At 47.6% G+C, this 21,052-nt stretch overlaps 1 protein-coding gene across 2 annotated transcripts in view; it reads left to right on the top strand.

Annotated features, from left to right (window-relative positions):
• The window catches only part of ADCY3 (adenylate cyclase 3), a gene marked incomplete at its 5' end in the record, with an annotated part of 80,778 nt that overhangs the window by 30,842 nt on the left and 28,884 nt on the right, over window positions 1-21,052 (top strand). For both annotated transcript variants that reach the window (XM_082851274.1, XM_082851273.1), the window contains one exon: window positions 2,570-2,719. In XM_082851274.1, the coding sequence (XP_082707400.1) occupies window positions 2,570-2,719 (150 nt within the window). The remainder of the gene's footprint in view (window positions 1-2,569; window positions 2,720-21,052) is intronic.

Here is a 21,052-nt window from a genome sequence, read left to right as displayed (position 1 = left end):
CACTGCGGTGGCTTCTCTTGTGGAGCACGGGCTCTCGGCGTGCGGGCTTCAGTAGTTCTGGCTCGCAGGCTCTAGAGCCCAGGCTCAGTAGTTGTGGCGCACGGGCTTATTTGCTCCGTGGCATGTGGGATCTTCCCGGACCAGGGCTCAAACCCGTGTCCCCCGCATTGGCAGGTGGATTCTTAACCACTGCGCCACCAGGGGAGTCCCTGAGTCCTCTTATTTTTTGTATTATAATCTTTGGTTTGAAACTTTTCCACTAGAGTTGCTCTCTGACAGCCTGTCTGCAGGTTTGGTTTTCTTAGGTGGATGCCCTGTGGGGAACGACAGCAGCTCAGCGCTGTACATTTTACAGAGCCCGCCTCATGCATCCTCGTGAGGTGGTCAGGAAGACCCCTGAGTGAGGAGCTCTGTCCCCAGCCGTGTGACAGCCCAGGCTGGTTGTGGCCAGGGCAGAGACAGGCCTGTGGCCCCAGGTCAGCCTGCCTTGTCTGGAGCCCCTGGTTCAATTGCTGACACTGGCAGGTGTGGGGTCCAGACGTGTGGCTCCTCCCTCGCCCTCCAGGACCCCAAGCCCCGTCAGCCCGGAGACCCTTGGCCCGGTGGCTGCTGTGTCTGGACCCCACGTGGGCTTCGGTGGAGTGCCACTGCTTGGTGAGGATGCACGGGGTGCTCCTGACCTTGACGAGCTTCCTGCAGCATGAACTTGGAGTTGCGCAGGTCTCTAAGGCCACACGGACCCCACAGGCGGTGGAGGTTCCTAGACCTCAGGCTAGACTGGCTTTGAGACCCAGCGATCTGTGTGATTTGCTTTGACTCACTGAACGTGAATGATAAATTGGCAGCTTTTCCGATCATCAGATGTTTAGGAAGTGGCCTGAGAGCATGCTCAGTATTACTGACCACTCCGAAGGGAATGGGTGGTCACGGTCCAGAAGAAGGTGCAGGAGCCGTCCTACAGGACTTTGAAATGCCCTGCTTGCCCCGCAGGCGGTGTAGGCGATCAGGCTGCCCAGGCCCAAGAACACAGCTGGTTGTTAGTTGCTAGAACCAGCCATCTAAGAAGCCCGTGAAATCTTCACCCAGTGATTTGATGACCCGCACCAAGACACATCTCACCTACTAATCAATTCATTGCTCAGCGGGCCTTTGTTGAGTGCCCCCTGGGCTTAGACTGGTGCCCAAGTACAGACTCTTCAGGAAGCTTCTGCGGGGGGTGGTAGGTCCTCCTGGTTAGTTTCGACCAAAAGCCACAGTGAAACATAAAAACAGTCAGAGGGATACAGCATAACCAAGAGTACCCAGGAAATTAATGTTAGAATTAACTTACCTTATTGTCTATTAAACTGTCCTGTTTCAACATCTAAAATTGACTTCCCTGCATTTTTCACCTACTCCAGAATTTATTATGTTCCGCTGGGCCAATCTTTTCTTCCCCTAGGGTCAGAAACTAAGAACTTCTGTCTCCCTTCCTGCCTCTCAACTTCCAACTTCTGCTCCGGAAACCACACCCTTGGGAGGAGGGGTCTGTCCACCTCTGGCAGGACCTCAGGGAATCAAGGCAGGGAGCGTGGGGCAGCCTCAGGGGAGTGGGAGGCACCAGACCTGGAAACAGGTTTGTTGGAGAAGCTTCATGGCCAGTGGTCTTGGAGAAGTGGGAGGAATTAGAACCTGGTCCAGCCCCAGATGGGGCCCAGTCAGGTCAAGGATCGGAGCCGGCAGCAGACAGCGCCAGGAAGTCAGGTGGGGTTTGAATGTCAGGTCCATAGCCAAGGTTACCTCTGGTGGCCTGTGGGAGCGGGCTGGGGACCAAGGACACCTAGGCCAGCCCGCAGGGTGCCGGGGTGGGGGAGCAGGTTCTCGATGCCCAAAGAAGCCCTTGGTGCCAATGCACTGAGCTCACCGGACAGACGTCAGATCCCACCTGCCTCTTCCCCTTCCTGGAGCTTCAGTTCTTCATGAGACCTGGATGTTGGTACTGGCCACCCTCTCACCTGCGGGCAGGTGGCGTTGGCTCAGAGGTTGCATGTGAATCCCAGAAGCCTGTAGCCTGCGGCACACGTGTTAGGTGGCATCGTGACAACTAAATCAGCCCAGGACCTCTTCTGGTCTCCTGTGACCTTCCGTATGATCTGCAGCTGTTAGCGTTCTACCCCCCTGGCCAGTAGATCTGGGCTTGGTTCACTTTCCTCCCCAGCTAATCAGCACAGTACCTAAATGCGCCTATGAAGTAAGGGTGCAGTAAGTGGTGGTTGAACAAGTGAGTGAGTGAATAGATGAGTAGCAGAAGGACTGCTCAGGCTGCACAGGTGGGCAGGATTGGCCAGCTTCCCTACCATGAAAAGGTGGAAGGGAGAACAGCAGTCCCCTCACTCATCCATGGTGATGGGGCAGGGTCTACTTCAGGGATCTGAATACCCCCTCGAGGTCAGAAGCTTTGCTGGGGACCTCCCTGGACAGTGGGCAACTTGCAGTTGGATTTCGGTCACCACCTGCCCACCTCCTCCATCCTTCTCCTGAAGACATGCCTTGACCATTGTCCTTTCCTCTCTTCCTCCTCTGGATACAGATTCTGGCCAATGTCTTCCTCTACCTGTGCGCCATCGTTGTGGGCATCATGTCCTACTACATGGCGGACCGCAAGCACCGCAAGGCCTTCCTGGAGGCCCGCCAGTCGCTGGAGGTGAAGATGAACCTGGAGGAGCAGAGCCAGCAGCAGGTGAGGCTCTTTGGGGGTGGCCTTGGGGCAGTGCCGGCCTGGAGCCTGGGTTTGGGGCCTGTCGGAAGGGCGTGAACCAGTTGCTGTGGGTACCCCAGGGCTCCATGTGAATTCTTTTTCTCTGGAGGCATCACTCTGTGTTATTCCTCTCCCCGCTCCCTCTGCCACACCTCCCTGGGCAGATCGCTCACCTGCTTTGTTCTCAGGGCTCCTCTCCCTGCGGTGGGGTAGGGGTGGGAGACCCATCCCCTGGCCTCGGGGGCCCTTGTGTGTGAAGTCTATCAGCCCCTCACCCCTCCTCCCACAGGCTCAGGGAAATCTCCCCACTGCCTTCTCCCACTAAGTCATTTGTGAAGACCTAAAACTGAGCCCAGCCCCTGGGGAGCCCGCTGTTTACATTTTTCCATCAAGAGAACTGCCTGCCTGCTGTCCCCTCTCTTTTGTTACTGGCTTTACTCCAGCCTGATCCACTGCAGAGACTCCCCGCTCTCGTGTGACTCAGTCTTTAAAATAGTTTTTGGTCTGGGTTCATCTCACATGCTTTTTGAAGGATTTCAGAAATTACATCCACCAGTTTCCTGTTATCCATAGGTTGACTTGCCCTGAACAAACAAACTCAACAGGTTGAAAACATATGATTTCTCTGCTCTGGGAACCATGTCATTTGTGTTCAGGTGGTGCTCTTTGCTCTGGGTTCAGTGGGTTCACTGAAATTGCCGTTTTCATAGACCCTGCCACCCAGGTGGGTGGGGCCTTAGTTTTGGGGGGCCCCACTGGTGGGCCTCATGTTCTCTAGACAGTGCTATTTGAAGGCACACACTGAGTCACTTAGCTGATGTGTCCTAGCTTTGTCTGTCCTGGGAGGTTCTTTCTCTCTCTGTTTACCAATGAGATCTAGAAGCTCCTGAGCTGGGCCTCAGACTCATCTCTTTCAGAAGACGGGCTTTAGAAGGGGAACCTTCCTACCTCCATTGTGACAAAGGGCCCGTCATATTCGTCCCCTTCTCCTCGGCCCTGTGTCCTGTGGTTACCGAGGAGCTGCTGCGGCTGGAACGTATTTAAAGAATCCTCATTAAAGCTTTACTGGCTTTATTGAGTTCCTTCAAAGGCATTCTTTAATTTCTGCTTTTTATACTGTCTTGGTTCTTGTTTGCATTTGATCTCTCATAATGTGGAGGCAGCCCTCTGGGTTCTCTACATTAAAAAAAAATACATGTGTCACCACTGAGCTAGACTGGGGAGTTCTTTTTTATATAGTCTGTGCAGTTTTCAGCATACCCATCTGTGTTCATCTTGTCTGTCTCGTAATGTATAATCCAGGACATCTTCAATTACATTCAGCAGTGCTTGGTGGGGGCCTCCTGGTGTGGTGAGTCTCTCCCTGAATCTGTTAGTCTCTGGGTGGATGATTTAGACAAGTTATCCACCCCATAGAGCCTCACTTCCCTCATCTGTGAAGTGGGGGTATTGATACTCCAAAGTAGAGATGTTGATACTCATCTTGCTGAGGGTCAGATGGGAAACACAGAGGTGCTTTGTAACCAGTAAAGCTGGAACCAGTGATGGTCAGGCTGAGGTACAGAGGCCACAAGGCCCACTTTCTAATGCCCCTTTGGGCAGGATCAGTGCAGGGAGCCTGGGGTCTGACTGAGAGAACCACCCCTGTGTGCTTTTGTGACTGTGGACATGAGAGCTGCTTGCCATTTTAACTTTCTTTCCATGTCCTTGACAGGTTTGGGTATCATGGTTATGCCAGACTTATTAATTGGAGAAATGTTCCCTCCTTCTAATCCCTGGAAAAGTTTAAGGAAGATTTAGGTTATTCCTTTAATGTTTAGAAGAATTCACTAGTGGAGCCTTATTGGGTCTGGAGTTTTCTTTATGAGAAGGTTGTTTCATCTAAAGATAGAACGTTCTACAATTTCTTTTTGCATGAGTTTTGGAAAGTTATTGTTTTTTCAAGAACTTGTCCATTTCATCTAAGTTTTCATATTTTTGACATAATGTTCATTATATTTTCTTTTTATGTGTCATTGTGTATGGGATTTGAGTTCCTTTTTTCATTACTGATATTGGTAATTTGTGCCTTCTGTTTTTAAATGTTTTCTTAATTTGTCCTACTAAGGTTTATTAATGTTTTAGCCTTTTCAGTGAAACACCTTTTTGGTTCTTTTTGCATTTCTGTAATTCATTAATTTATGCTTCTAACTTTGTATTTCCTTTCTTTGGGATTAATTTAGTGTTCTTTTTTACCTTCTCGAAATGGAACTGATAGAGCTAATTTCCAGCATTTCTTTTCTAAAACGTGTACGTATGCTATAGATTTTCCTCATTACAGTGCTTTAGCTTTATCCCGCAAGTTTTGATATGTCATATCCCTGTTGTCGTTTAGTTCCGTTTTCTAAATTCTAAAATTTATATTTTCTAAATCCATTGAGATGCCTTTGATCCATGAGCTATTTAGGAGTACATTAATTTCCAAATATCTGGGGAATGTTTAAAAGTTATCTTTTTATTATTGATTTTTAGTTTCATTTGACTGCGGTCAAAGAATATGCTCTGCACAATTTTAGCCCTTTGAAATTTGTGGAAACTTGATTTTTGACCTAGTATGTGATTGGTTTTGATGCAGTTAAGAATAATGTATATTGGGGCTTCCCTGGTGGCGCAGTGGTTGAGAGTCTGCCTGCCGATGCAGGGGACACGGGTTCGTGCCCCGGGTCCGGGAAGATCCCACATGCCGCGGAGCAGCTGGGCCCGTGAGCCATGGCCGCTGAGCCTGCGCGTCCGGAGCCTGTGCTCCGCAATGAGAGAGGCCACAACGGTGAGAGGCCTGCGTACCGCAAAAAAAAAGAATAATGTATATTCTACAAAATGTATCAAAATGTCTTTCAAAAATGAAATAAGGTCAATAAATGTCAATTAGGATTCATTTGCATCTACCCCAAAGTATTTTTTGCGTCTTTGGTCACAGTGCAAAGACCTCACAACACTTAATTCCCCTCCCCGATACTTTCTGGCCACTGTAATATATTTTATTTTATTATTTATTTATTTCAGGTTTTTTAAAAAATTGGGGTATAGATGATTTACAGTATTTTGTTAGCTTCACATGTACAACATTGTGATTCGATTGTAATGTATTTTATGTAATTATGTAGTTCGATTGTAATGTAATGTAATTCAACGTATGTTTTAAGCCCCACAAAACAGTCTCATAAAGTTACAGTCTTCTACAGTTAATATTCATTACCTACGTTTGCCCATATTTTACCCTCTCAGTTACATTCCATTTCTTCTTCATTGCTGTGCTTCCATCTTCTTGAGGAATTCCTTTTAATATTGCTTTTCAAGTCGGTCTGTTGGCACTAAATTCTCTCCATTTCTAATTGCTAGAAGTGTGGGGATTTTTTTTTTTTCCTTTTTTTTTTTTTTTGCGGTACGCGGGCCTCTCACTGCTGTGGCCTCTCCCGTTGCGGAGCACAGGCTCCGGACACGCAGGCTCAGCGGCCATGGCTCACGGGCCCAGCCGCTCCGCCGCATGTGGGATCCTCCCGGACCGGGGCACGAACCCGTGTCCCCTGCATCGGCAGGCAGACTCTCAACCACTGCACCACCAGGGAAGCCCAAAATGTGTTTATTTTTATTTCAATTTTGAAAGTCATTTTTTATCAGATATAGAATTTAAGGTTTCTGGATTTTTACTTTCTGCCCTTTGAAGGTGTCTTTCTATTATCCTCAGGCTTCCAGCTGTAGGACATAGTGTTGCTCCTTTTGTTATTTATTTTTTGAAGTATAGTTGCTGTATAATATTATGTAAGTTACAGATGTACAATATAGTGATTCACAATTTTTAAAGATTATACTCCATTTATAGTTATTATAAAATATTGGCTATATTTCCCATGTTGTACAATAATGCTGTTGCTCCTTTTAAACTAATGCATATTATTTTCCTCTGGTTGCTTTTACTGGTTTTTTTTTTTTGTCTTTGGTTTTAGTTTTGCCTAGGAGTTTTCTTTTGAAGTTACCCTGTTTTGTTCTCAAAGAGCTTCTTGCATTGATGGCTTGATGAAAATTTTTAGCCAGTAGCTTCTCCGTCATTCTGTCCTTTGCTTCTGTGACTCTAGATATCTTTATTAGACATTTCTACCATGTTCCATAAATGTCTGGATCTTCCTTTTTTTCTTTCTGTGCTTCAGACTGAATATTTTTACTGACCTAACTTTCAGTTTACTAATCCTCTCTTCTGCTTTGTCAGCTCAGTGGTTGAGCTCATCTCTTGAATCCTTAACTTCAGTATTGTACTTTTTTCAGTTCTAGAATTTCCATTTTATTTATTTTAAAAAATTTTCCATTTGATTTTAAAAAATAGATTTGAATTCTCTGGTTAAGTTCCCCATTTTGTCATCTATTTTTAGAACCATATTAAACATTTATTTTAAAGTCTTTGACAACCATGGTATCAGAATACTGATGGGTCTGCTTTTCTCTCTTGACTTTTGGTCCTGTCTTATGGCATCCTGGACTTTTAATTAACACTGGATATTGCATATGGAAAATAATAGCAACCCTAAATGATGTTGTGTCTCTCCAGACAGGATTACTTTTCTCGCAGCAGATGGTTATAGTAGGGTTAGCTCAGATTGATCCCATGTGGGGGTGTGAGGATTTAAAGCTGGGTTCAGTGAGCTGGTCTGTTTCTGTTCTGTGCCTACTCTTAGGAAATACCCCTTCAGGGGTCTTGACTGAAAGGGTGTCCTCTTGAGGGACCCTGCATTCCTCAGCATTAAGAGACTGCCAAAACTATCCTTTGATTTTTAGCCTCCTTTCTGTCACTTTCTGCTTGGACTTTCGGTCTCTTGCCCCATACGGCTTAGGGATTGGCAAATGCCTCAAGGGGAGTAGTTGTAGAGAAAGTCAGGCTTACTTTTCTATGGTTCTCTTCTGTCCAGGATCTCGCCCCTCTACTCTGCGTTGGAATCCTTGTTCACCAGTTATTGTTTCTCCAGCCCCTCGGAAGCTCTAGCCATTGCTGTCTGTTCAGACTCTCAACCCTGGTCTCAAGGGAAAAAGGTGGCAGAGTGTGTTGGGCTCACTTAAATGTGTCTCCCTTCCCTCAGAGAGCTTGTGTCCTGAAGTCCTAGCTGTGTTGGTTGTTTCCTATTGCCTTCGGATAGCTGTTCTTTTGTGTTTTATCCGGCTTTTATCCTTGGCTAAAGGGTTGGTCTGATATAAACTCCTCTATAAGAAGCAAGAGTTGGACATTACTTAAAATATTTTAAAGTTTATTTCAGAGTAGCCAGAAGTGTACATATTATAAAATTACAAAGGTATGAAAAAAATTGTACCATGGAAAGTAAGTTTCCCTCTGTATATCATCTACTTTCCCATCCCTCAGACAACCACTGTCATCTCTGTTGTGTATCCTTTCAGAGCTACTCTATCTCCAAGTCGTTGTATATAGGCACCCCTTGCTTTATTGCACCTCACTTTATTGAGTGTGCTGTGCAGATATTGAATTTTTTTTAACAAATTGAAAGTTTGTGGCGGCAGTTCCCTGGCAATCCAGTGGTTAGGACTCTGTGCCTTCACTGCCGAGGTCCCAGGTTCAATCGCTGGTTTGGGAACTAAGATCCCACAAGCCATGGTGTGGCCAAAAAAAAAAAAGAAAAGAAAAGGAAAAGAAAGTTTGTGGCCACCCTGAATCAAGTCTATCAGCACCATTTTTTCCAACAGCATTTGCTCATTTCATGTGTCTGGGTCACATTTTGGTAATTCTCACAGTATTTCAAACTTTTTCATTATTATTATATTTGTTGTGGTGATCTGTGATCAGTGATCTTTGATATTACTATTGTAATTGTTTTGGGGGACCACGAACTGCGCCCCTGTGATACGGCAAACTTAATAAATATGTGTGTTCTGACTGCTCCACTGACCGGCCATTCCCCCATCTCTCTCCCTCTCCTCGGGTGCCCTATTTTCTGAGATACAACAATATTGAAATCAGGCCAATTAATAACCCTACAGTGACCTCTAAGTGTTCAAGTGAAAGGAAGAGTCACATATTTCTCACTTTAAATCAAAAGCTGGAAATGATTAGCTTTAGTGAGGAAAGCATGTCGAAAGCCAAGATAGGCCAGAAGCCAGGCCTCTTGCACCAGTTAGCCAAGTTGTAAACGCAAAGGAAAAGTTCTTTTTTTTTTTTTTTTTTTTTTTGCGGTATGCGGGCCCCTCACTGTTGTGGCCTCTCCCGTTGCAGAGCACAGGCTCCGGACACACAGGCTCAGCGGCCATGGCTCACGGGCCCAGCCGCTCCGCGGCATGTGGGATCTTCCTGGACCAGGGCACGAACCCGTGACCCCTGCATCGGCAGGCGGACTCTCAACCACTGCGCCACCAGGGAAGCCCATGGAAATGTTCTTGAAGGAAATTAAAAGTGCTACTTAAGTAAAAACAAGAATGATGAGAAAGCAAGAGAGTCTTATCGCTGATATTGAGAAAGTTTTAGTGGTTTGGATAGAAGAAGAAACCAGCCGCAACATTCCCTTAAGCCAAAGCCTAATCCAGAGCAGGGCCCTAACTCTCTTCAGTTCTGTGAAGGCTGAGAGGTGAGGAAGCTGCAGAAGAAAAGACTGAAGCTAGCAGAGGTTGGTTCCTGAGGTCTGAGTTCTAAGGAAGAAGCCGTCTCCGTAACATGAAAATGCAAGATGAAGCAGCAAGTGCTGATGTAGAAGCTATAGCAGGTTATCCAGAAGATATAGCTAAGATCATTAATGAAGGTGGCTACACTCAACAGTGGGTTTTCAATGTAGATGAAACAGCCTTCTATTAGAAGAAGATGTCATCTAGGACTTTCATAGCTAGAGAGGAAAAGTCAATGCCTGGCTCCAAAGCTTCAAAGAATGAGCTGACTTTCTTATTGGGGGCTAATGCAGCTGGTGACTTGAAATCGAAACCAATGCTTATTTACCGTTCTGAAAATCCTAGGGCCCTTAAGAATTATACTAAGACCTGTTGAGACCTAATGCTCAGAAAAAAAGATTCCTTTCAAAATATTACTGCACAATGACAATGCACCTGGTCACCCAAGGACTCTGATGGAGATATGGACAAGGAGATTACTGTTGTTTTCATGCCTGCCAACATAACATCCATTCTGCAGCCCATGGATCAAGGAGTAATTTCAACTTGCAGGTCTCATTATTTAAGAAATACATTTTGTAAGGCTATAGCTGCCATAGAGAGTGATTCCTCTGATAGATCTGGACAAAGTAAATTGAGAACCTTCCGGAAAGGATTCTTTATTCTAGATGCCATTAAGAACGTTCGTGATTCATGTGAAGAGGTGGAACTATCAATATTAACAGGAGATTGGAAGAAGCTGATTCTAACCTTTGTGAATGACTGAGGGGTTCAAGACTTCAGTGGAGGAAGTAACTGCAGACGTGGTGGAAATAGCAAGAGAACTAGAATTAGAAGTGGAGGCTGGGACTTCCCTGGTGGCACAGGGGTTAAGAATCCACCTGGCAATGCAGGGGACACAGGTTCGAGCCCTGGTCTGGGAAGATCCCACATGCCACAGAGCAACTAAGCCCCTGTGCCACAACTACTGAGCCTGTGTTCTAGAGCCTGTGAGCCACAACTACTGAGCCCGTGTGCCACAACTACTGAAGCCCACGTGCCTAGAGCCCGTGCTCCGCAACAAAAGAAGCCACCACAATGAGAAGAACACACACCGCAACAAGAGAAGCCACCGCAGTGAGAAGACCGTGCACCGCAACAAAGAGCAGCCCCCGCTCGCTGCACTAGAGAAAGCCCGTGCACAGCAACGAAGACCCAATGCAGCCAAAAATAAATAAACAAAATAAATCAATTTATTTTTTAAAAAAAGAAGTGAAGGCTGAAGATGTGACTGAATTGCTGATAAAACTAATGGATAAAGTGTTGCTTCTCACGAATGAGCAGAGAGGATGGTTTCTTGAGGTAGATTCTACTCTTGGTAAAGGTGCTGTGAAGGTTGTTGAAATGACATCAAAGAATTTAGAATATTACCTAAATTCAGTGATAAGACACGGCAGGGTTTGAGAGGATTGACTCCAGTTCTGAAAGAAGTTTTACTGTTGGTAAGATGCCATCAAACAGCATTACATGCTACAGAGAAACCATTTGTGAAAGGAAGCGTCCGTTGACGCTGCAGACTTCGTTCCCGTCTAGTTCTAAGACGACATTGCCACAGCTACCGCCACCTTCAGCAGCGACCACTGATCAGTCAGCAGCATCAACATCAAGGCAAGACCCTCTGCCAGCAAAAAGATCACGGCTCGCTGAAGGATTAGGTGATTGTTAACGATTTTTAGCAATGAAGTCTTTTTTAAAATTAAGATACATGCATTGTTTTTTTTTTGATATGCTATTGCACACTTAATAGACTACAGAATAGTGCGAACATAACTTTTATATGCACTGGGAAACCAAAAACGTTCACGTATTCGCTTTATTGCAGTATTCGCTTTCTCTCGATGTTAGGTTTATTGCAGTGTTCTGGAACTGAACCCGCAGTATCTCTGAGCTGTGCCTGTACAGACTTTTCACACACAAATGGTAGTATGTTCACTCCTCTGCACTCCATCTATTCACCTAATCCCTTAGAGAGGGTTCTAAGTCCACATTGCAATTGCCTCATGCTTTTTGTGACAGTACTGTATTCCACTGTATAGAGGTAACATCATTTATTTAAAAGGGCTCCTGTAGGTAGACATTTAGGTTATTTCCAATTTTTTGCTACTGCAAACATTGCTGTAATAGACATCTTTATAGGGACACCATATTATTCGTGTACAAAGATATCTGAAAACTCAAAGCCTAGAAGTGGAATTGCTGGATCAAAGGGCATGTGCATTTTAAAAATTATATATATGTATATATATGTGTGTGTATGTGTATACATACGTGTGTGTGTATATATATATATGCATATTTACTGTGGTAAAATATACAGAAGATAAAATTGACCATTTTAATCATTTTGAAGTGTATGAGTTCAGTGACATGAAGTACCTTCACAACATTGTGCTGCCATCACCACTGTTCGTTTTCAGAGCCTTTTCATCATCCCGAACAGAAACTCTATACACATTAAATATTAACTCCTCGGCCTCCTCTCCCCCAGCCCCTGACAACCACTATTCTACTTTTCTTTATGAATTTGACTGTCCTAGGTACCTCCTATAAGTAGAATCCTACAATATTTGTCCTTTTGTGACTGGTTTATTTCACTTAGAATCATGTCTTCAAGGGTCATCCATGTTGTAGTGTGTATCCGAATTCATTCCTTTTTAAGGTTGAATAATGTGCCATTGTATGTATGTAACATGTCCTTTTTAAGGTTGAATAATGTGCCCTTGTATGTATGTACCATGTTTATCCATTCATCTGTTGATGGGCTCCACCTTCTAGCTCTTGTGACTGATGCTGCCATGCACTATTGGTGTACAAGTATCTGTTTGAGTCCCAGCTTTCCAAGTCTTTGGGGTATAAACTCAAGTGGAATTGCTGGGTCATATGGTGGCTCTGTATTTAACTTTTTGAGGAACCAGGCATGTGCATTTTTCATGTTGATAAATATTACCAAATTGTCTCATAGAGGTTCAAACAATTTACACTCTTCCCAGGAATGAATGAGGGTGGACTTAGGCACTTAAGTTTTCCTTGTTTATCTAGAAAAGACTTCTTTGCTTTTGGAACCCTGCAGCTCCCCCCAGGGATGCCTATTTGAAAACCCCAGCTGCAGGGAACAGGCCCCAAGGCAGTGGTAACATCCTGTGGGCTGTTGCCTGCTGTTTCCTTATTTGGCTCAAGTCACAGCCAGGTAAACACAGGTTTGGAAGAGTTTCTTTTCTTTTTTAGTATATGTTGTATGACATTTGATCAAAATAGACAAGTATAAAGAAAAAATACTGATAGAGGCATATTCCTTCAAGTCTTTTTTCCTTCTTCTGTGTTTGAAAGAGTGTTAACCCTGATTATAAAAGTAACATCTTATTCTCAGATGGAGCAGTTCAGAACCAGATACTCAAGTCTTATGCCCGTCTCATATGGTTATTATGGAAGCTCAGTGTAAAGGGTTTTTTAGCACAGTGCTAAAGAGTAGGCAGTGAGCTGTCTACCATCATACTATTGTTGTTGGATACATTTTGAAGATACAGAGAAGTAGAATAAAACCTCCCATAATCCAGGGGTTACACTTAAAAATAATTTTTAAAAAAGTGTGTTAAATTGGGTTCTCGGCGAGAAAAGACTTTCAGGTTTGCTGGATTTTCTTTTTTCCTTTTCGTTGAGGTGAACAACATATAACATAAAATTAACCATATTGTACAATTTAGTACATGGCAATGGCCCCAGCCCAGGGGACGCTGGTCAAGGAGGAGCCACGAGGCAGGATGGGAGCCGGCTGGGGCCAGTGCACCCTTGTCCGTGGTTCCAGTCGGGACAGAGCCTGCTCCCTCCCCAGGCGTCGGGGCTGACGTGGAGAGTGGTGTGGGCTCTGGGCTGATTTTACATCCCAGGAATGTCAGCTGATGTGTCTCTGGAGCTGAGTGCAGGCCACTGGAGAGGTTGCACACTCCCATTTCACTTTCCTCCTGCGAAAGCCCCTCGTGAGAATAAAAATGAGATAATAGATGTGAAAACGCTTTGGAAGGGGCTGCAGAAAGTCCTAGTGGGAGAGGAAACGGAAGCTGGCTTGGCCACCTATGTACTCACATTTGTTTAAATGCCTTTTTTAAAAGTTCCCAATTTGCAGGGGAGACCTCCTTTCAGAATTTAGTTCTCAGGGTCCATGTCTCACTCTTTCTTTTGCTGGTGAGTGTTTATCTTGTCTTCTAAACTGCTTTGGGAGGAGGCACTGTGTGTGGCCTCCAGCCGTCACTCTCCTCTCTGGCGTCAGGAGCTCACCCCGATCCTCTGGTTCTGTCCTCTTTGCTGCTGTCACGTGGGAGGTTGGGCTCTCCTTTGCCAAGATGAGCAGCCTCCTGCTGACGGCGGGTGATGCCCGGTGGGTGGGCCGCCGGCCTCGTCCCTGGCAGGTGCTCAGCTTGTCTCCTCTGCCAGGAGGGATGGGACCTCATGGAGCTGAGGCTCTGTGAGTGTGGCCCTGGCAGGTGAGGGCTCTCGTTGCATTGCCCAGCGCTTATCTGGTGCTTTAGGCCGTCCAGTGGCGTTGACCACAGGGTGGTCCAGTGGACTTCAGGCCTGTCTCCAGCTTCTCCTTGGCTCCACGGGCCTGTTAGGGTCGAGCAGGAGGCCCAGAGGAGGGAGCTGGAGTTGTTTCTCTTTATTCCCATGTGACCATAACACGAGGGTTTAGTTGGGGACCTTGGGGGTTGCTAAGCACCCCGACTGCCACCTGACAGCTGCAGGCACCGGGGAAATCCACCCAGTGCACACCCGTCGCCAGGTACAAACTCTATAGACTTCTGAGCCTTTCCGAAGCACATACTCGGAATTGCTTCCCAGGGAGTGGGAGGTGGTGGAGGAGGGTGTGGGGGAGGATGGAGGGATGACGGGCACACGGCAGGCTTGCATTTCCTTCAGATCATGTTCAGTTAGGAAACCAACCTGGTCCTCACCTGGGGAGGAGAGCTGCCCTTGGTCCCCACCCTCCTGGGGGAGGAAGCTGCAGCCGGCGTCGGGGGGAGAGCCCAAGGCTGCCTGTGCGGGGTTCTAGGCCAGAAAACCATCCACTGCCACCCGTACCCACCCAGGGCCAGGGGTCAGATCACCTTCTTCCATGGTGCCCTGGGGAACTCGGTGTGGGTGAGCGCTGGGGGCCCTCACCTCTGGGGGGACGCAGACAGAGCAGTCGCTTCTGCCTCTCCTGCTACTCCAGCCCAAGGCCCAGAGCACCTTGGACTAGGGGTGGTGTTTCTTCTTTGTGCAGGAGTGTTTCCCTGGGTGGGTGACCTTCTGCCCTTGAGCAGGTCACCCCTTTATCGCGAGACTCAGACTTCTCTGGTAAGAGAAGCTTGGGACTGGGACTGCTGCCCTTTCAAAAGCTCAGTTTCTGGTCTTTCTGAAGGTCTCTGACCTCTGGCCAAGCCTGCCTCACTGTTCCCTTCAAGACCTTTAGCTGTGAGGATAAGGTGTAGAGTGACCTCAGCCTCCGTTGGTGGGGAGAGGGGAGTCAGAGTGACAGAGAGAGACAGAGAGATGAGGGGGCTGCCTCCTAGCCTGGGGCTGGGTTTCTAGTGTCAGCCCTCAAAGCGCCAGCTGTCGTCCTGGCAACAGTGGGGCTGGGGCTGGGGACCTGCCTCCTGTGTCACCGCATGTCTCGCAGCTGATGGAGGCGGGGCAAACCCATCGTTTACTTGACGGGAGGCATGGAGGAAACCCCCTGACAGCAGCCTTCAAAGATGCTTGCTGTTTTAACTGCTTCACAGAACCGCTCACGAGTATTTTTTAGTTTTAAGTTTAGCCTCGGAGGCCTCTTGGTTTGAGAAAAGCCAGAAGGTGAATTTCCCATGGTGAAGTAGGCATGAGTGCTTCTGTCGGTTCCAGCTCTGACCTCCTGGAGTTCACAGAATGTTCTTCATTCTGACATTCCAGGATGTAGCAGAACAAGCCCATGTTAGGTGATACACATGACGAGCCCACAGAGGACAGGCTGTTCTAAGGCCGTGGAGGGCCCCTGCCGGTGGGGGGACATTTGCTGGGTCGGGGGACTGGGCGCTGGTGGCACTGCTAGTGCATGGCCCCGCGTCTGGGCTGTGGCCTCCGCGCTGGCTCCCTGCCGGGCTCTGGAGGGTCCTGGGCCCAGAGACGTCCTCCAGCAGTGTTCTTCTCTCCACACAGTTGTAGAGTCTACGGTCGGGGTCCAGTCTGGTCCGGGTTGTGGTGCGTCCCCACCTTTATCTGGCTGTAAAGATGAAGTTTTGTTTAGTAATAAGTCTTTTTTTGTTTGTTTGTTTTGTTTTTAACAATTACTTCTGCCCAGTCTTGAGCTGAGTTTTTACTGAATTATCTCATTTAATCATCACGACAAAACCCAGAAGGGGAGTTGGCCCTCCCTCCCAGTGAGGGCCTCTATTTGGGAGATCTACTTGAGGAGAATTAGGTGAGTAGTCCCCAGACTACATCTGGCCTGTCAGTTTCTGTTTTGTTTGACCTGCCCAGAGCTTCAAAAATTTCTAATACTTAAAAATTTGGACATTCTGTATAAAAACTTGTATTTCTGACTGCCTTGAGAAATGGAAATGTCTGACAACACAGGGTGCAGAGTGAAGCTTGCATTCACATCCGAGCCAGGCCACTTACTTGCACCATGACCTTGAGCCAATTACTTATGCCCTTTGAGCCCCCATTTCTTTGCCTGTGAAATGGGAACAGAATAGGATTGTCAGACTGTCTAAAAGAGAGGATCCATCCCACAAATATTTGAGGCACGCTTCTAAACACTAGGTATACAGTTGTGAACAGAACAGATTCTAGTGGGGGAGACAATCATTAAACAAATGCTATGTTAGGAAGTAGGACAGGCAATAGAGAAAAACAAAGCAGGGGAAGGAACATAGAGCCTGCCAGAAGTGAAGGGAGGTTGCTGTTTAATATTGTGTGGCCAGAGAAGGCTTTCCGATAAGATGAGATTGGAGCAGAGACCTGAAGGCAGTGAGGGTGTGAGCCATGCAGTGATCAGAGAAATGAGCAGTAAGTGCAAAGGCCCTGTGGTATGTTCATAGGATGTCAAGGTGGTCAGTGCAGATGGAGCAGAAGTGAGGGGATGAGAGGTAGGAGGTGAGGCAGAGAGGTGATGGGGGCCAGATTCTACAGGGCCTCATTAGGACCTTGGCTTTTCCCTTGAGGGAAATGGGAGACATTGGAGGGTTGTAGGTTTTAAATGGATCAGTTTGGCTTATGGTGGAGAAGAGATAGCAGTGGAAGCAGGGAGACCAGTTAGAAGCATTGCAGTAATTTTGGTGAGAGAGGATAATGGCCCAGACCAGGATGGAGGTGATGAGGACAGAGGATTCTGGGTATGTTTTGAAGGCAGAGCCAACAGGACTTACTGCTGGGTAGAACGAGAGATGAGAGAATGGGAAGTCAATGATGGCTTTAAGGATTTTAGCCTGCAGGTGAGCTGCTGCTTCAGGTCCAAGATGGAAGCAGGTGATGTGTGCTTCCATGGCAGACATAGTAGCAATCTGATCACAGATGTGACCTCGGCATCCTTCTCAACACAGTGCTCCAGGCAGCTGCTCTCTGTTCCTCCGAGTTGGACTTAATTGCTGCGGTAGTGTTCTAGAGCTGCATAGCCATTTGTGACTATTTAAATTAAAATTAGTTAAAATTTTAAAATTAAAAGTCAGTTCCTCAGGACTTCCCTGGTGGTCCAGTGGTTAAGACTCTACGCTCCCAATGTAGGGGTCCCAGGTTTGATCCCTGGACAGGGACCTAGATCCTGCATGCCGCAACTAAAGATCCTGCACGCCGCAGCTAAAGATCCTATGTGCCGAAACAAAGACCTGGTGCAGCTAAGTAAATAAATAAATAAATACTAAAAAAAAAAAAAAAGTCAGTTCCTCCATTGCACTGGCCACATTTCATGTGCTCAGTAGCTCCATGTGGCTGGGTCGTGGCTACCGTATTGGAGAGCACAAATTACAGAGCATTTCCGTGACTGCAGAAAGTGCTGTTCTAGAGGGTGATGGCTTGCCTCTTGGGCCACGTCTCCTGGTTGACAGCTCATTAGCTCATCAGACCTCTAAGGAGCGCCCTCTTTGTGCCAGGCTCTCTTGGTGAGGGCTCCAGATGCCACACGTGTGGGCTGTCTTTGGGCCCAAAGGGCAGTCTCCTGAGATAGTGGTCACGTTGGCCCACAGTGGCCCATCTCTGGGGACTGCGCAGGAGCCAGGCAGATGACCAGCAGCTGCACTGGCTCAGCATCCCCTCTCCCACTCTAGCAGGGTAAGGGTTCTGGGCTGACCCTGGGTCTGTGTGGTTTCCGGGCTGTTCTCCCAACACTGAGATTGAATGTGGTCCTGCTTCCGCCTTGGAGCCCGTCTACCTGGGAGACTCTGGGCTGCTGGCGTGGAGCCTGTTTTGCAATGGAGGTCTTGTTTAAAGATAGGCGTGTCTTTGAATTACACAGCCTCTCCCTCCTCTGAACTCTCATGGCCTTTGGCAGAAGACAGCAAAGCACTCCTGTCCTGGGAGACCAGCCAGTCGGCAAGTGACTTGACTGCCCTGCTCATCCAGGCTCTTGAGAGTACTGTTTGCCTCTGAGCTTCACAACATGTAGCTTGGGGACTTGCCTAGATGACCAGTGATTGTTCTTTGATGACTCTGAGTGACCGAGGTCATGACCATGTCTTTTAGATGGGGCAGCATGTGTGGGCCCCTGCTCTACAGGGCGGCTGTCTGCTCACATAGAAGCGGCAGCACTGGGACATCCAGATTTCACGTGATGCGGTCCTGCGTCCTCTCATCAGGGAGAGGAGTTGTTTGGGCCCTGACCTCCCTGGGCTAAAGGCCAGGTCCTACCCTGCGTTCCCTTCCTCCTGCTGCCTCCTCTGCTCAGGTGTTCAGGCCAGGATGGGCACCTGGGGGGGTCCAGTGACCTTTTGGCTTCTAAGTGGCCTGGAAACTCCAAGAACGTGGACAGATCAGGACCAGAACAGACACGTTTGCAGACAGCTGTGGGTCTGCTCACAGCCTGTTGTGGTGACATGTATATGTGTGTGTGTGTGTGTGTGTGTGTGTGTGTGTACCCCATAGGTCACACACATTCTTTAAATAGACAGGCGGACTTAACGGGCTTACTTTGTACAGACACTGGACACACACACTCACAGACGCACATGCACACGTACCGGCCACCTGGGCACTGTAGGTCTCTCCACTTAAATCTGTCTTCCTCCCTCTGCCCCTTTCACAAGGATGTTGTAGAAACTTAGCTTCTCATCAGCCAAGCTCGTTTATCCAGATCCCTGGCGGCCACCCTGCTGTAATTAACTCCTGAATATGCCTCATCAGAGTGTCAGCTGTAACAACTCGGGGCCCCTCGGAGTGGTGCTGGCCTCCTCCTCTGTTTCAGTCCTGGGGCAGCAGGAAGGCGAGGCCTGGCGTGCTTGATCCGTCCCTTCCCAGAGCCTGGCCGAGACCATGCTGACAGTGCCCTGGCCGGGCTCACGGCTCACCTGAGCAGCTCGGCATGTAACCGTTTTCATATGAGGAGACCCCAGCCCAGGAGGCCGAGCGTCCTGCCCCGGGGCACTGTGGTCTCTTCTCCCAGGGACCAGGATCCCTTGCCCCACCCAGTCTGCTCACCTGCCTGGGGCAGGCCTGGGTCCTTCTCCCCAGGATCTGAGTAGTTTTCTGCTCTACCCATGAAGCCTACTAGAAACTTCCTGTCTCTTTCTGGACCGTGTCTGATTCTTTTCCCAGAGGGCCAGGGCCTTGCCTTCCGTTGCCGTGTGTTTTTAGGATGAGCCTTGAGGGCTGGGGAGAGGCTGCATGAGGCCCTTCACCCCTCCTTCTTTCTCTGTGTGGAGCCGTGTCTCAGCTCCCAAGCCCCTGAGTCCCTGTCCTCTGCTGATGGTTCCATCCGTGGTTGCCCCCTCCTGCCGCCTTCTCACGCGGTGTCTGGGGACGAGAGGTCGCCACCTCTGGGGCAGCACATTCTTTGTTTGCACTGTTTTGACTTTTAGAGAATTCTCCCTCCGCGGGAAGCAGCAGTCTGTTCCCCGCAGTCTTCCCTCCTGGGGCCTTCAGAGCAAACTCATCCCTTTTCCGCACAACAGCATTCCTCAGACTTTAATTCTCCATGGGGCGGCGGATCCCCCTCTTCTCTGGGCTGATTCCCACCCACCCTCAGGTGACCGGACTCCGGCTCCCTCACCACAGGGTCACTCGCTGACCAAGGCCCAGGAGATCTGTTTCTTTGCTGTGGGGAGGACCCAGAAGCTCCACCGCCTCCTCTTTCGGGACCTTAACTTCTGTTAAGGGCCAAGGGGCTTGTGTAGGCATCATTTTATGCTGTGAATTCATTTAAAATCTAATAGCATCTCAAATGGCCAGACTTTTCCCCCAGGGTTGATACACTGTGTCCCGCCCCCGTCCTGTCGTCTGGCAGTTGGTTTTGGGGACTCAAGTAGAGGTTATTACATTTACCCCTTTTGAAGTTGACCCTCTACATTTGAGCAGATTGCTCTGGGGTAAAGTCCATATTAACCAGTTGTCCTAGTGACATGCCATCCACACATTTTATAGATACATGGTCTGTATCTTCTCAAGTGTTTCTCCTGAAAAAATGTCCACTCTGAGCAAAGAAAGAGATCCTTAGGAGAGAACCATTCTGCGCATGAGCAACCAAGGCCGAAGGGGCGAGTGTCTGCCCCAGGTCGCGGGGGCCTCAGCGGCCCGACCCCAGCTCAGTGATTTTTTTGCTCTGCCCCCCAAAGCTACTCCTCTTCCTTCTGACAAGATTTTTAAATCTTTAAAATGCTTTGTCTCTTCAGCAAAGTCTGCTTTGGAGTTAGTCATTATTATCTCCACGTCTGTCTCTTCAGTCTCCAACTTCCATTCCTTCTTTCGGTCCAGACCATCAGATTTTAAAAGTAGCTTCAAGGTAAGGAAATGTCATTTTCCCACAGTCCAGTTTTCTGGCAAACTTCCACTGTGTCCCTTAAAGTCATGGTCCAAGAGTGAAACAAGCACATGCCAGAACTTCAGGGCACCACAAGCCTGAAAAGGCAGAGTCCTGAAAAAAGTGCCCTCTGTGCTCACGTCATGTTTATAAAGGAGAGATGACAGGAAGGGGCCTGGAGTTGATCACAAGAATTCACACGATAATGAATGCTGAGCGTTAGAATTCAAAATACCGGGAGTTTTAAAGAGGTTGGGGGGGGGGGTGACAGTTCCAATTCAGTTTTGAAAATATTACAAAACAACTAATTTAAAAAATAAAAAAGGGTTAAGGGAGAAGAAAAACTAAATGAAAAGATTATCCAAATTATTGAGCATCCTCCCCCTGCCCGCTATATTAGTTCCTGATAAACTTTGATCACATCCTCCTCTTTACTCCCAGTTGTCTGGGACTGTGGTCATCAGTGGGATTTGGCTTTCCTGGAGGAGCCTGGGTGAGTGTTGGACCTCTGCATCTTTGACCGTATGAGTCCAAGTTTCTGGAGGTGTGTTGCCATTTCCACCTTGACATGAATCACACTGCTGTCCTATCCTCTGGGTTTCAAGTGTTCTGCTTCTTTCTTTCCTTTTTTTTTTTTTAGTATCTTCCTTCTTTTTAATATTTTATTTTATTTTTTTTGGCTGTGTCAG

This window comes from Leucopleurus acutus (genome assembly GCF_964270905.1).
Source record: "Leucopleurus acutus genome assembly, chromosome: 12".
NCBI lineage: Eukaryota > Metazoa > Chordata > Mammalia > Artiodactyla > Delphinidae > Leucopleurus > Leucopleurus acutus.
The sequence above is the reverse complement of the archived record's forward strand: the minus strand, read 5'-3'. Positions and strand labels throughout refer to the sequence as shown.